This window comes from Gobius niger (assembly GCF_951799975.1).
Source record: "Gobius niger genome assembly, chromosome: 6".
In the NCBI taxonomy this organism is placed as follows: Eukaryota; Metazoa; Chordata; class Actinopteri; order Gobiiformes; family Gobiidae; genus Gobius; species Gobius niger.
Window position 1 is genome coordinate 38338852 of NC_136857.1, and position 13469 is coordinate 38352320.

At 49.2% G+C, this 13469-nt stretch overlaps 1 protein-coding gene across 1 annotated transcript in view; it reads right to left on the bottom strand.

The window, feature by feature from the left end:
• The window catches only part of patj (PATJ crumbs cell polarity complex component), a gene marked incomplete at its 3' end in the record, with an annotated part of 112229 nt that overhangs the window by 23667 nt on the left and 75093 nt on the right, over positions 1 to 13469 (bottom strand). The window contains exons 25-30 of the mRNA XM_079559055.1: positions 13175 to 13352; positions 11452 to 11591; positions 7701 to 7934; positions 7545 to 7622; positions 7383 to 7467; positions 7198 to 7291 (exon numbers count right to left, since the gene is read on the bottom strand). Of these exons, the coding sequence (XP_079415181.1) occupies positions 7198 to 7291; positions 7383 to 7467; positions 7545 to 7622; positions 7701 to 7934; positions 11452 to 11591; positions 13175 to 13352 (809 nt within the window). The remainder of the gene's footprint in view (positions 1 to 7197; positions 7292 to 7382; positions 7468 to 7544; positions 7623 to 7700; positions 7935 to 11451; positions 11592 to 13174; positions 13353 to 13469) is intronic.

A 13469-nucleotide genomic window follows, 5' to 3' on the forward strand; every position in this document is an offset into this window, starting at 1 on the left:
CATCACTCAGAGGTCTGAGGAGAGAAGACACCATCACTCAGAGGTCTGAGGAGAGAAGATACCATCACTCAGAGTCACAGAGGTCTGAGGACAGAAGATACCATCACTCAGAGGTCTGAGGAGAGAAGACACCATCACTCAGAGGTCTGAGGAGAGAAGATACCATCACTCAGAGGTCTGAGGAGAGAAGATACCATCACTCAGAGGTCTGAGGAGAGAAGATACCATCACTCAGAGTCACAGAGGTCTGAGGAGAGAAGATACCATCACTCAGAGGTCTGAGGAGAGAAGATACCATCACTCAGAGTCACAGAGGTCTGAGGAGAGAAGATACCATCACTCAGAGGTCTGAGGAGAGAAGATACCATCACTCAGAGGTCTGAGGAGAGAAGATACCATCACTCAGAGGTCTGAGGAGAGAAGACACCATCACTCAGAGGTCTGAGGAGAGAAGATACCATCACTCAGAGGTCTGAGGAGAGAAGATACCATCACTCAGAGTCACAGAGGTCTGAGGAGAGAAGATACCATCACTCAGAGGTCTGAGGAGAGAAGATACCATCACTCAGAGGTCTGAGGAGAGAAGATACCATCACTCAGAGGTCTGAGGAGAGAAGACACCATCACTCAGAGGTCTGAGGAGAGAAGATACCATCACTCAGAGGTCTGAGGAGAGAAGATACCATCACTCAGAGGTCTGAGGAGAGAAGATACCATCACTCAGAGGTCTGAGGAGAGAAGATACCATCACTCAGAGGTCTGAGGAGAGAAGATACCATCACTCAGAGTCACAGAGCAGTACCAGTATGGTACTCTTTGGTCCCGATCTTCTGCTTTATCACCACCAGATGGCGCCTTCACAAAGTAGCCGACCAACACAGTGTGACACGATGATGAAAGCGTGACACACTTTGAGGCATCATCTACCCATCACTAGCAGCAACTGTGCCAATAAGATATCACTTCCTGGAAACGTCTGGAGAACTTCTCCGCAGCTAAAGTGAATTTGCACATTGGAGTGATGCCTCTGCTCTCCTGCCCTTATTACAGACTGGGTCATGTGACCGCAGCCCTTTGGGGCCACAGACTCTTTGGGGCCACAGACTCTTTGGGGCCACAGACTCTTTGGGGCCACAGACTCTTTGGGGCCACAGACTCTTTGGGGCCACAGACTCTTTGGGTCTCTCTATGTTTGGAGTCCGGTGAAGAGTCCATATTCCTGAAAATAAACAGCTGGAGTTCCCCCTGCTGCTGTGAGATCTTTGAAACGTTTGTTTGTGCTCAAAGTAGTTTTCGGTCTCACAAACGGAGTAAAACTGCTTTACAGAGAAGTGTTTTTGTTCCAGCAGACGAGCGGAGCCGGAGGATTCCTGACGACAGGCCTGACATTTGGAAAAGGCCGCGGTGAAAAGAGATTCTGACGTGAGGGAGAGGCCTGACAAAAACCTTTAGACGAGACACTCAGACCAGCAGAGACAGTTTCTGAGGACTTTGTAGTCGCTGGGTTAGTTTTACACATGAAAAAAGTGGCTTAAGAATCACCAGACCTGTTCCTTCTCTCTCTGAGCTCAGACCTGTTCCTTCTCTGAGCTCAGACCTGTTCCTTCTCTCTGAGCTCAGACCTGTTCCTTCTCTGAGCTCAGACCTGTTCCTTCTCTCTGAGCTCAGACCTGTTCCTTCTCTCTCTGAGCTCAGACCTGTTCCTTCTCTCTGAGCTCAGACCTGTTCCTTCTCTCAGAGCTCAGACCTGTTCCTTCTCTCTCTGAGCTCAGACCTGTTCCTTCTCTCAGAGCTCAGACCTGTTCCTTCTCTCTAAACTCAGACCTGTTCCTTCTCTCTAAACTCAGACCTGTTCCTTCTCTCTGAGCTCAGACCTGTTCCTTCTCTCTAAACTCAGACCTGTTCCTTCTCAGAGCTCAGACCTGTTCCTTCTCTGAGCTCAGACCTGTTCCTTCTCTGAGCTCAGACCTGTTCCTTCTCTCTGAGCTCAGACCTGTTCCTTCTCTCTGAGCTCAGACCTGTTCCTTCTCTCTGAGCTCAGACCTGTTCCTTCTCAGAGCTCAGACCTGTTCCTTCTCTCAGAGCTCAGACCTGTTCCTTCTCTCAGAGCTCAGACCTGTTCCTTCTCTCTGAGCTCAGACCTGTTCCTTCTCTGAGCTTAGACCTGTTCCTTCTCTGAGCTCAGACCTGTTCCTTCTCTCTGACCTCAGACCTGTTCCTTCTCTCTGAGCTCAGACCTGTTCCTTCTCTGAGCTCAGACCTGTTCCTTCTCTCCGAGCTCAGACCTGTTCCTTCTCTCTGAGCTCAGACCTGTTCCTTCTCTCTGAGCTCAGACCTGTTCCATCTCTCTGAGCTCAGACCTGTTCCTTCTCTCTCTGAGCTCAGACCTGTTCCTTCTCTCTCTGAGCTCAGACCTGTTCCTTCTCTCTGAGCTCAGACCTGTTCCTTCTCTCTGAGCTCAGACCTGTTCCTTCTCTCTGAGCTCAGACCTGTTCCTTCTCTGAGCTCAGACCTGTTCCTTCTCTCTGAGCTCAGACCTGTTCCTTCTCTCTGAGCTCAGACCTGTTCCTTCTCTCTGACCTCAGACCTGTTCCTTCTCTGAGCTCAGACCTGTTCCTTCTCTCTGAGCTCAGACCTGTTCCTTCTCTGAGCTCAGACCTGTTCCTTCTCTCTGAGCTCAGACCTGTTCCTTCTCTCTCTGAGCTCAGACCTGTTCCTTCTCTCTGAGCTCAGACCTGTTCCTTCTCTCCGAGCTCAGACCTGTTCCTTCTCTCTGAGCTCAGACCTGTTCCTTCTCTCCGAGCTCAGACCTGTTCCTTCTCTCTGAGCTCAGACCTGTTCCTTCTCTCTCTGAGCTCAGACCTGTTCCTTCTCTCTCTGAGCTCAGACCTGTTCCTTCTCTCTGAGCTCAGACCTGTTCCTTCTCTCTGAGCTCAGACCTGTTCCTTCTCTGAGCTCAGACCTGTTCCTTCTCTCTGAGCTCAGACCTGTTCCTTCTCTGTGAGCTCAGACCTGTTCCTTCTCTCTGAGCTCAGACCTGTTCCTTCTCTCTGACCTCAGACCTGTTCCTTCTCTGAGCTCAGACCTGTTCCTTCTCTCTGAGCTCAGACCTGTTCCTTCTCTGAGCTCAGACCTGTTCCTTCTCTCTGAGCTTCTTTATCCGCTTGTTTTCCTTTTCTTCCTTGTGATTTTTTGTTTTTTTTCCACACAATTCGATGTATTTTCCTGTTTTTTTCCTCACACATCTGGTCCGTTCCTTCAAACACAGGAGCACGTGCAGACAAACAGACTAAACTTTCAAACATCTGCACTTCACACTCACACTCACAGGCTCCGCTACATCTGGAGGGATTTTGTCACTAAATAAACCCACACGTTTAAACCGGGCTCTGATCATCTGTTAGATTTTGTCGCTGTAAAACATATATGTGATTTTCAAGCATCAACGACTTAACCTCTTAACTCCCGCCTGAACCGAGAGGAGCTTTTTCCTCACGTCATCACATTTTTTTCCATCATTTTTTTGTTGGGTATTCAACTCATTTATGCAACTTTATTAGTCATTTTTTGTCACATTTTTTGTCATTTTTTCATCCATTTTTTATCAATCTTTTTGTCCTTTTTTGTAATTTTTTGGTCAAATTTTTATCACATTTTTGTCTTTTTTTTGGTCATTTTTTATCACATTTACATCACATTTTTTGTAATTTTTTCATCCATTTTTTATCACATTTTTTGTCTTTTTTCTTTTTCTTTTGTCTTTTAGTCATTTTTTGGTCAATTTTTAATCAAATTTTTGTCATTTTTTTGTCAAATTTTTGTAACTTTTTTGTAACTTTTTCATCAATTTTTTATCACATTTTTTGTCTTTTTCCCCCTTTTTTTGGTCATTTTTTTGTCATTTTTTTATCAATTTTTTGTCAATTTTTTGTCACATTTTTTGTCATTTTTTCATCAATTTTTCGTCACTTTTTTGTCACATTTCCATCATTGTTTTCGTCTCAGTTTTGTCGCTATTTTCACAGCTTTTTTCCAGAAGCTTTTGGATTGGGGTAAAGCCAAACTGGAGAAAAGGTGCTCGGTTCAGGTGGGAGTTAAGGGGTTAATGGCAACACATTTATGTCCATAACCTCATCCTTTATTTCCCTTTAATGGACTTTATTACAGTAAATGATCCTGAAATAATGAAATCATGTCAAGAAGATGTTGTAATGACGTTTCCCTGTGGCCCAGAGTCTGTGGAAACACTGTTAACCTAAAGGCTCCATCACTGGGCTGACGTGAAGTCCTGGTTTAGTCCTGGTTAAGACCCGGTTTAGTCCTGGATGAGGCCCAGTTCAGACCCGGTTTAGGCCCGGTTCACCCCCCGTCTTGTGCCCGGTCCAGTGCCTTCTCTCCTTAAAGGTGACCTCCATCTGCACTGACCTGGAGGAAGCATGGTCCATCCTGCAGCGCCCGCGGCTCCTCTGCAGTCCCCGGTCAGTCCCCGGTCAGTCCCTGGTCCGGTGTGCGGTCCGGCCCGGGTTTCAGTCCTGGTTTAAGCCCCGGTTTAGCCCTGGTTTAGCCCTTGTTTAGCCCTCGGTTTGGGCTCCTCTCTCTCCGTCTGACGCGGCTGGTGTTGTGGTGCAGAGCGTCGGTCGTTTCCCCTCCATTGCCCTCTCTCTCCCCCGTCTGCAGCTCGCCCCTCCCCCTCAGGCCCCTCCCCCTCCCGTTTCCTCACAGTAATCACAGAAGCAGCTCCAGATCGGCTCTACAGTCAAAGCTAAACGCAGGAAACCGATGAGGGACAGTTTTATTAAAAACAGCCATGAGTCTCATGAACGGCTCTTTGAAATGAACAGATCCCAAAGACTCGGCTCCAGGAAAAGAGCTGTGAATCCCAGTACTAGTCAAAACAGTTTCTGTGGACGTTTGCAGTTAGTTAAGCTCTTTCCACCCGCCTGAACCAAATGCAGGTCTGTGTAACACCTCATTTGAAAGCTAAGACCCACAAAATGGATCTTTTCCTTGCGTTGTTGCTGCGTTGTCTCACCTTTTTTTTTTTTTTTTTTTTAGTCACATTTTAGCAATTTTTTTGTTGATTTTTTGTTGATTTTTTGTCACTTTTTGGTTGAATTTTTGTCACATTTTTGTTTAATTTTTGCCATTTTTTGCTTAATTTTTGTAACTTTTTGGTTGAATTTTTGTCACATTTTTGTTGAATTTTTGTCACTTTTTGGTTGAATTTTTGTCATTTTTTTGCTTAATTTTTGTCTTTTGTCACTTTTTTGTTGATTTTTTGGCATTTTTTGGTCACTTTTTGGTTGATTTTTTTGTCACATTTTTGTTGAATTTTTGTCACTTTTTTGTCACTTTTTGGTTGAATTTTTGTCACATTTTTGTTGAATTTTTGGTTGATTTTTTTGTCACTTTTTGGTTGAATTTTTGTCACATTTTTGTTGAATTTTTGTCACATTTTTGCTTAATTTTTGTCATTTTTTTGCTTAATTTTTGTCACATTTTTGTTGAATTTTTGTCACTTTTTTGCTTAATTTTTGTCACTTTTTGGTTGAATTTTTGTCTCTTTTTTGCTTAATTTTTGTCACATTTTTGTTGCATTTTTGTCACTTTTTTGCTTAATTTTTGTCACTTTTTGATTGATTTTTTGTCACATTTTTGTTGAATTTTTATCACTTTTTGGTTGAATTTTTGTCACATTTTTGTTGATTTTTTGTCATTTTTTGGTTGAATTTTTATCACTTTTTGGTTGAATTTTTGTCACATTTTTGTTGATTTTTTGTCACATTTTTGTTGAATTTTTATCACTTTTTGGTTGAATTTTTGACACATTTTTGTTGAATTTTTGTCTCTTTTTTGTTGCGTTTACCTCCTTGTTTTCTTCTCATTTTTTGTGGCTGTTTTGGTGCTTTTTTCCCAAGAAGCTTTTTGATTAGGGTAAAGCCAAACTGGAGAAAATGGGATCGGTTCAGGTGGGAGTTAAGAGGTTAATTTTACAGAACAATCGAGTCAAACTAAATATCTGCAGATTTTAGCCACAGTTTTGGTCTCATTTACTTTACCCGTGAGCGGCGCCAGAACGAGCAAAACGACGCCATTCAACTTTAAAAACACAACCCTCTTTATTCAGGTCTGAAATTCAAACAAGGCTTTTTTCAAACATCCGGTTTTTAATTTCACAAAAACACACAAACAGGATCAAAAAGAAAAACGTCAAAGAAACGTAGAAAAAAGGGGAGTTTCCAGTAAAGTTATTTTCCAGCCAATCACAGAGAAAACACCTCCACCAATGAGCATCCAGGAAACCCGTCACATGACCCCGAGCAGCCACCGTCCGCCCGCTGCCACCGACACCAGAGAAACGTTCAGGAAAAAAAAAAAAGAAGAAGAGCAGAACAAATCCCACAAACAGAAAAGAGACGAGTTTAATCCTTCAGGTTCAGGTTCAGTCTGCAGCGGACGGAGGGCGGCGGCCACAAGGGGGCGCGGCCACAAGGGGGCGCGGCCACAAGGGGGCGCGGCCACAAGGGGGCGGCGGCCACAAGGGGGCGGCGGCCACAAGGGGGCGCTCACACTGGGCCTGGAACAGGGAGAGGAAGAACATGAGGAGGGACGGATCAAAAACTGTAAAAAACAACTTTTTCCCCCTAAATTTTCCAAACTGTCTCCCACAAAGGAAATGACCATATTTGGACATCTCGGTCACAGCCTTTCCTGCTACACGTGGATACCAAACACAGACATGCTGGAGTCAGTGCGTCCAAAGTGCGGACCGCGGGCCACACTGGGGCCCACGGAGGAGCTGCTGAAATGTGGAAGAAGGTTCTACTTTGAATCACTTCATCCTAACCCGCTTGAGCACATGCTTCTCTAGTTCAGCTTTACCCAAATCTAAAAGCTTCTGGAAAAAGGCGCCAAAATAGTGACAAAAACGAGGAGAAAATGAGGATGAAAACACATAAAAAAACACTAAAGAGCAACAAGAAACAGGACAAATGAGATGAAAATGATCAGTTTAGATCAGTTTAGTCGGTCTGAGCTTTCAAATGATGCACTGGCCTGTAGGCTGTGAGCTCCAGTGAAGACGCTTTTAGATTTGGGTAAAGCTGAAATGGAGAAAACCTTTTCCTCATTAATAAACTGTCTCGTTTTCACTTTTATATTTTGTCTCGTCGTAGGAAATTCAAACCTGGTTTTTACCTTTGGCCTGGTCCAGGTCCGAGCCGGTCTCTGATTGGCCGGGAGGTCTGTATGGGGGCGGGTCTCTCAGAGGGGGCGTGGCTACAGCTGGATTCTAAAAAAAAGATATTCACAGCGTCAAAACATCAGGGTTTTCCACTGCAACATATCAGGCAGGGGCGTTGGCCTGGGGGGGTAAAGGGTGCTGAGTACCCAGGGCCCAGAGCAGGGGCGTCGGCCTGGGGGGGTAAAGGGTGCTGAGTACCCAGGGCCCAGAGCAGGGGCGTCGGCCTGGGGGGTAAAGGGTGCTCAGTACCCAGGGCCCAGAGCAGGGGCGTCGGCCTGGGGGGGTAAAGGGTGCTCAGTACCCAGGGCCCAGAGCAGGGGCGTCGGCCTGGGGGGGTAAAGGGTGCTCAGTACCCAGGGCCCAGAGCAGGGGCGTCGGCCTGGGGGGGTAAAGGGTGCTCAGTACCCAGGGCCCAGAGCAGGGGCGTCGGCCTGGGGGGGTAAAGGGTGCTGAGTACCCAGGGCCCAGAGCAGGGGCGTCGGCCTGGGGGGGTAAAGGGTGCTCAGTACCCAGGGCCCAGAGCAGGGGCGTCGGCCTGGGGGGGTAAAGGGTGCTGAGGACCCAGGGCCCAGAGCAGGGGCGTCGGCCTGGGGGGGTAAAGGGTGCTGAGGACCCAGGGCCCAGAGCAGGGGCGTCGGCCTGGGGGGGTAAAGGGTGCTGAGTACCCAGGGCCCAGAGCAGGGGCGTCGGCCTGGGGGGGTAAAGGGTGCTCAGTACCCAGGGCCCAGAGCAGGGAGGGGGCCTGGGGGGTAAAGGGTGCTCAGTACCCAGGGCCCAGAGCAGGGAGGGGGCCTCAAATATGCTGCAGAAAGTGTTCTGTATTGAACTTTCTAAGTTTCCTCATAATCGATACTATAAGAACTGAACAACCGAGTAAAATACGGTGGTTTCTACACAGAATTTTGCACAAACAATAATGATGTATATTATCTCAGGGCCTGACACCCCTTTAAACATGAGCCACATGGTTCAGCCCACACACCGGGGTTCAGCACCAGCTTCAGCTGAGCAGTGACTTTAATGACACAGAGCGATGAGGAAAGACAGATCTTAGTCTGGCCTCGCTCTAATGTGCTTTTATTTAACACGAGCCTGTTCTAGTGGAGCTGAGAGGAAACTTTCTGTCATAAATGACACTTAAACATGAGGTGAGGCGAGTCCTGCCTCTGAAGGCTCTGAGTCAGAGACAGAGACAGAGCTGCTTCTCTCCTCATTTTAACCTCTAAAGTTTCTCTTTCCTCATATTTATTATAATTGAGCCTCAGGCCAATACAGTGACAAAGCCACAGGTCGCGCACAACGTTTTCAACAAATTAATGATGCTAATTAGCCGCGTGCATTTGGATTCACACATTATAAATGTGCAGCTTTGGAGACGAGTCAACCTGGTTCTAGTGAAAGGTGGAGCTCGAGCCATTTAGACTATTCCAGCGTAACTTTATACAACAACAATTTACTGACAATACTCTTAAAGGTAAAGGCTTCAGATACTGTATGTGAGAGACTAAATCTGACTGAAGCCCTTGAGTTTTGTGTTCAGGCCTGTGGCCACAGTGAAAAGTGTCATCATTTTATGTAAAATAGCATTTTAATGCCTATTTTAAAGTTTTCACAGCACAAATATCCTATGTCCCTGGTTCAGTCCTTTACAAACAAACAAACAAACAAACAAACAAACAAACAAACAAACAAACAAACAAACAAACAAACAAACAAACAAACACACAAACAAATGTCATCCAGGCGTCGCAGCAGGTCATGTGAGGCCAGGCCAGTGACAAGAAAACAAATAAAATCAATATAAACATCAACATAAAAATGATCAATGACAGTAAGAGGCCAGAGTGCAGATAAGATGCCCTCAGTCATATTTACGGGTAAAAAGAACTGTTTTCAGCCTGGATTTGGACTTTGTCAGAGCTGAGGCCTGTCTCACGTCCTCATGAAGACTGTTCCAGATTTTAGCTTTAGCCTCAGCGTGTTTAGTCCTGACTCTGGAACCACCAGGAGGCCCCTCCCCTCCCTGAGATGGTTCATACAGCTCTAACATGTCACAGATGGACTTTGGTTCTAAACCATGAAAAGACTTGTAACAAGCAGAGCTGTTTTAAAGTCTGTTCTCTGAGTGACTGAAGTCAGTGCAGAGACCGGAGCACTGGACTAATATGGTTGTGTTTGTTCTGGATGTTCTGGATGTTCTGCAGCTCTGACAGCTCGTGTGGAGAGGCCTGAGTGTCACCGGCCTAGTTGTGGTGTGACACACTAGTGCTGTTTATTATTATTATTATACCCAATGGAAGCCTGTAATAAGAGGGGCCCCAAGACTGACCCCTGGGGGACTCCACAGGTCATGGCCATTTGGTGTAGTTTTACCCGGGGCGTGTTGGGTCGTGTAGTTTTACCCGGGGCGTGTTGGGTCGTGTTGTTTTGCCCGGGGCGTGTTGGGTCGTGTAGTTTTACCCGGGGCGTGTTGGGTCGTGTGGTTTTACCCGGGGCGTGTTGGGGCGTGTAGTTTTACCCGGGGCGTGTTGGGGCGTGTGGTTTTACCCGGGGCGTGTGGTTTTACCCAGGGCGTGTTGGGTCGTGTGGTTTTACCCGGGGCGTGTTGGGTCGTGTAGTTTTACCCGGGGCGTGTTGGGGCGTGTGGTTTTACCCGGGGCGTGTGGTTTTACCCAGGGCGTGTTGGGTCGTGTAGTTTTACCCGGGGCGTGTTGGGGCGTGTGGTTTTACCCGGGGCGTGTTGGGTCGTGTGGTTTTACCCGGGGCGTGTTGGGTCGTGTGGTTTTACCCAGGGCGTGTTGGGTCGTGTGGTTTTACCCAGGGCGTGTTGGGTCGTGTGGTTTTACCCGGGGCGTGTTGGGTCGTGTGGTTTTACCCGGGGCGTGTTGGGTCGTGTAGTTTTACCCGGGGCGTGTTGTTTTACCCGGGGCGTGTTGGGTCGTGTGGTTTTACCCGGGGCGTGTTGGGTCGTGTGGTTTTACCCGGGGCGTGTTGGGTCGTGTGGTTTTACCCGGGGCGTGTTGGGTCGTGTAGTTTTACCCGGGGCGTGTTGTTTTACCCGGGGCGTGTTGGGTCGTGTGGTTTTACCCGGGGCGTGTTGGGTCGTGTGGTTTTACCCGGGGCGTGTTGGGGCGTGTGGTTTTACCCGGGGCGTGTTGGGTCGTGTGGTTTTACCCAGGGCGTGTTGGGTCGTGTGGTTTTACCCAGGGCGTGTTGGGTCGTGTGGTTTTACCCGGGGCGTGTTGGGTCGTGTGGTTTTACCCGGGGCGTGTTGGGTCGTGTAGTTTTACCCGGGGCGTGTTGTTTTACCCGGGGCGTGTTGGGTCGTGTGGTTTTACCCGGGGCGTGTTGGGTCGTGTGGTTTTACCCGGGGCGTGTTGGGTCGTGTAGTTTTACCCGGGGCGTGTTGGGTCGTGTGGTTTTACCCGGGGCGTGTTGGGTCGTGTGGTTTTACCCGGGGCGTGTTGGGTCGTGTAGTTTTACCCGGGCCGTGTTGGGTCGTGTGGTTTTACCCGGGGCGTGTTGGGTCGTGTAGTTTTACCCGGGGCGTGTTGGGTCGTGTGGTTTTACCCGGGGCGTGTTGGGTCGTGTAGTTTTACCCGGGGCGTGTTGGGTCGTGTGGTTTTACCCGGGCCGTGTTGGGTCGTGTGGTTTTACCCGGGGCGTGTTGGGTCGTGTAGTTTTACCCGGGGCGTGTTGGGTCGTGTAGTTTTACCCGGGGTGTGTTGGGTCGTGTGGTTTTACCCGGGGCGTGTTGGGTCGTGTGGTTTTACCCGGGGCGTGTTGGGTCGTGTGGTTTTACCCGGGGCGTGTTGGGTCGTGTGGTTTTACCCGGGGCGTGTTGGGTCATGTGGTTTTACCCGGGGCGTGTTGGGTCGTGTGGTTTTACCCGGGGCGTGTTGGGTCGTGTGGTTTTACCCGGGGCGTGTTGGGTCGTGTGGTTTTACCCGGGGCGTGTTGGGTCGTGTGGTTTTACCCGGGGCGTGTTGGGTCGTGTGGTTTTACCCGGGGCGTGTTGGGTCGTGTGGTTTTACCCGGGGCGTGTTGGAGCGTGTGGTTTTACCCGGGGCGTGTTGGGTCGTGTAGTTTTACCCGGGGCGTGTTGGGTCGTGTGGTTTTACCCGGGGCGTGTTGGGTCGTGTGGTTTTACCCGGGGCGTGTTGGGTCGTGTGGTTTTACCCGGGGCGTGTTGGGTCGTGTGGTTTTACCCGGGGCGTGTTGGGTCGTGTGGTTTTACCCGGGGCGTGTTGGACAGGCTCTGCACCACGAACAGCACTGGACTCTGGGCCGTCTTAATGGCGTCCACAGCCTCTTCATGAGACGCCGCCCTCAGATCCGCCCCGTTCACCTGGACACAAGGGGCGGTTAGTCCCAGTCCACACAGACCCGTCTAAGTCCCAATCTAGCCCCGCTTTAGTCCCCCTTTAGACCCTCTTTAGTCCCGCTTTAGTCCCGCTTTAGACCCCCTGTAGACCCGCTTTACACCCGCTTTAGACCCCTTTTAGACGCACTTTAGACCCCCTTTAGACCCGCTTTAGTCCCCCTTTAGTCCCGCTTTAGACCCGCTTTAGTCCCGCTTTAGACCCCCTTTAGACGCACTTTAGACCCCCTTTAGACCCGCTTTAGTCACCCTTTAGTCCCGCTTTAGACCCCCTTTAGACGCACTTTAGACCCCCTTTAGACCCGCTTTAGTCCCCCTTTAGTCCCGCTTTAGACCCGCTTTAGTCCCCCTTTAGACCTGCTTTAGACCTGCTTTAGTCCCCCTTTAGACCTGCTTTAGACCTGCTTTAGTCCCCCTTTAGACCTGCTTTAGTCCCCCTTTAGACGCACTTTACACCCGCTTTAGACCCCCTTTAGACCCGCTTTAGTCCCCCTTTAGACGCACTTTAGTCCCCCTTTATACCTGCTTTAGTCCCCCTTTAGACCCGCTTTAGTCCCCCTTTAGACGCACTTTAGTCCCCCTGTAGACCTGCTTTAGTCCCCCTTTAGACCTGCTTTAGACCCCCTTTAGACCTGCTTTAGACCCCCTTTAGACCCGCTTTAGACCTGCTTTAGTCCCCCTTTAGACGCACTTTAGTCCCCCTTTAGACCCGCTTTAGTCCCCCTTTAGACGCACTTTAGTCCCCCTGTAGACCTGCTTTAGTCCCCCTTTAGACCTGCTTTAGACCCCCTTTAGACCTGCTTTAGACCCCCTTTAGACCCGCTTTAGACCTGCTTTAGTCCCCCTTTAGACGCACTTTAGTCCCCCTTTAGACCTGCTTTAGTCCCCCTTTAGACCTGCTTTAGTCCCCCTTTAGACCTGCTTTAGACCCCCTTTAGACCTGCTTTAGACCCCCTTTAGACCTGCTTTAGTCCCCCTTTAGACCCCCTTTAGACCTGCTTTAGTCCCCCTTTAGACCTGCTTTAGATCACCTTTACACCCCCTTTAGACCTGCTTTAGACCCCCTTTAGACCTGCTTTAGTCCCCCTTTAGACCTGCTTTAGTCCCCCTTTAGACGCACTTTAGTCCCCCTTTAGACCTGCTTTAGACCCCCTTTAGACCTGCTTTAGACCCCCTTTAGACCTGCTTTAGACCACCTTTACACCCCCTTTAGACCTGCTTTAGACCACCTTTACACCCCCTTTAGACCCCCTTTAGTCCCCCTTTAGACTACCGTTAGACCCGCTTTAGTCCCCCTTTAGACCCCCTTTAGTCCCCCTTTAGACCCACTTTAGTCCCCCTTTATACCTGCTTTAGACCCGCTTTAGACCCCCTTTAGACCCCCTTTAGACCTGCTTTAGACCACCTTTACACCCCCTTTAGACCTGCTTTAGACCACCTTTACACCCCCTTTAGACCCCCTTTACACCCCCTTTAGACCCCCTTTAGACCCCCTTTAGACCCGCTTTAGTCCCCCTTTAGACCCGCTTCAGTCCCGGTCCCGGTCTCACCTCCAGGATCTTGTCCCCGGTCTTCAGGCTCTGGGTCTGGGCGGCCGGGCTCTGGGGCAGGACCTGTTTGATGAAGATGCCCTTCAGTTCCTCTCCGTTCCTCAGGCGTTTGATCACGTGACGTCCGCCCACGATACTGAGGCCCAGAGTCTGGCCCGGGTCCACACGCACCTCCACCCTGGAGACCACCGGCATATCAGAGGAGAGGACATGTTCAAACCGACCAATCAGAGGAGAGGACATGTTCAAAACGACCAATCAGAGCAGAGGACATGTTCAAAACGACCAATCAGAG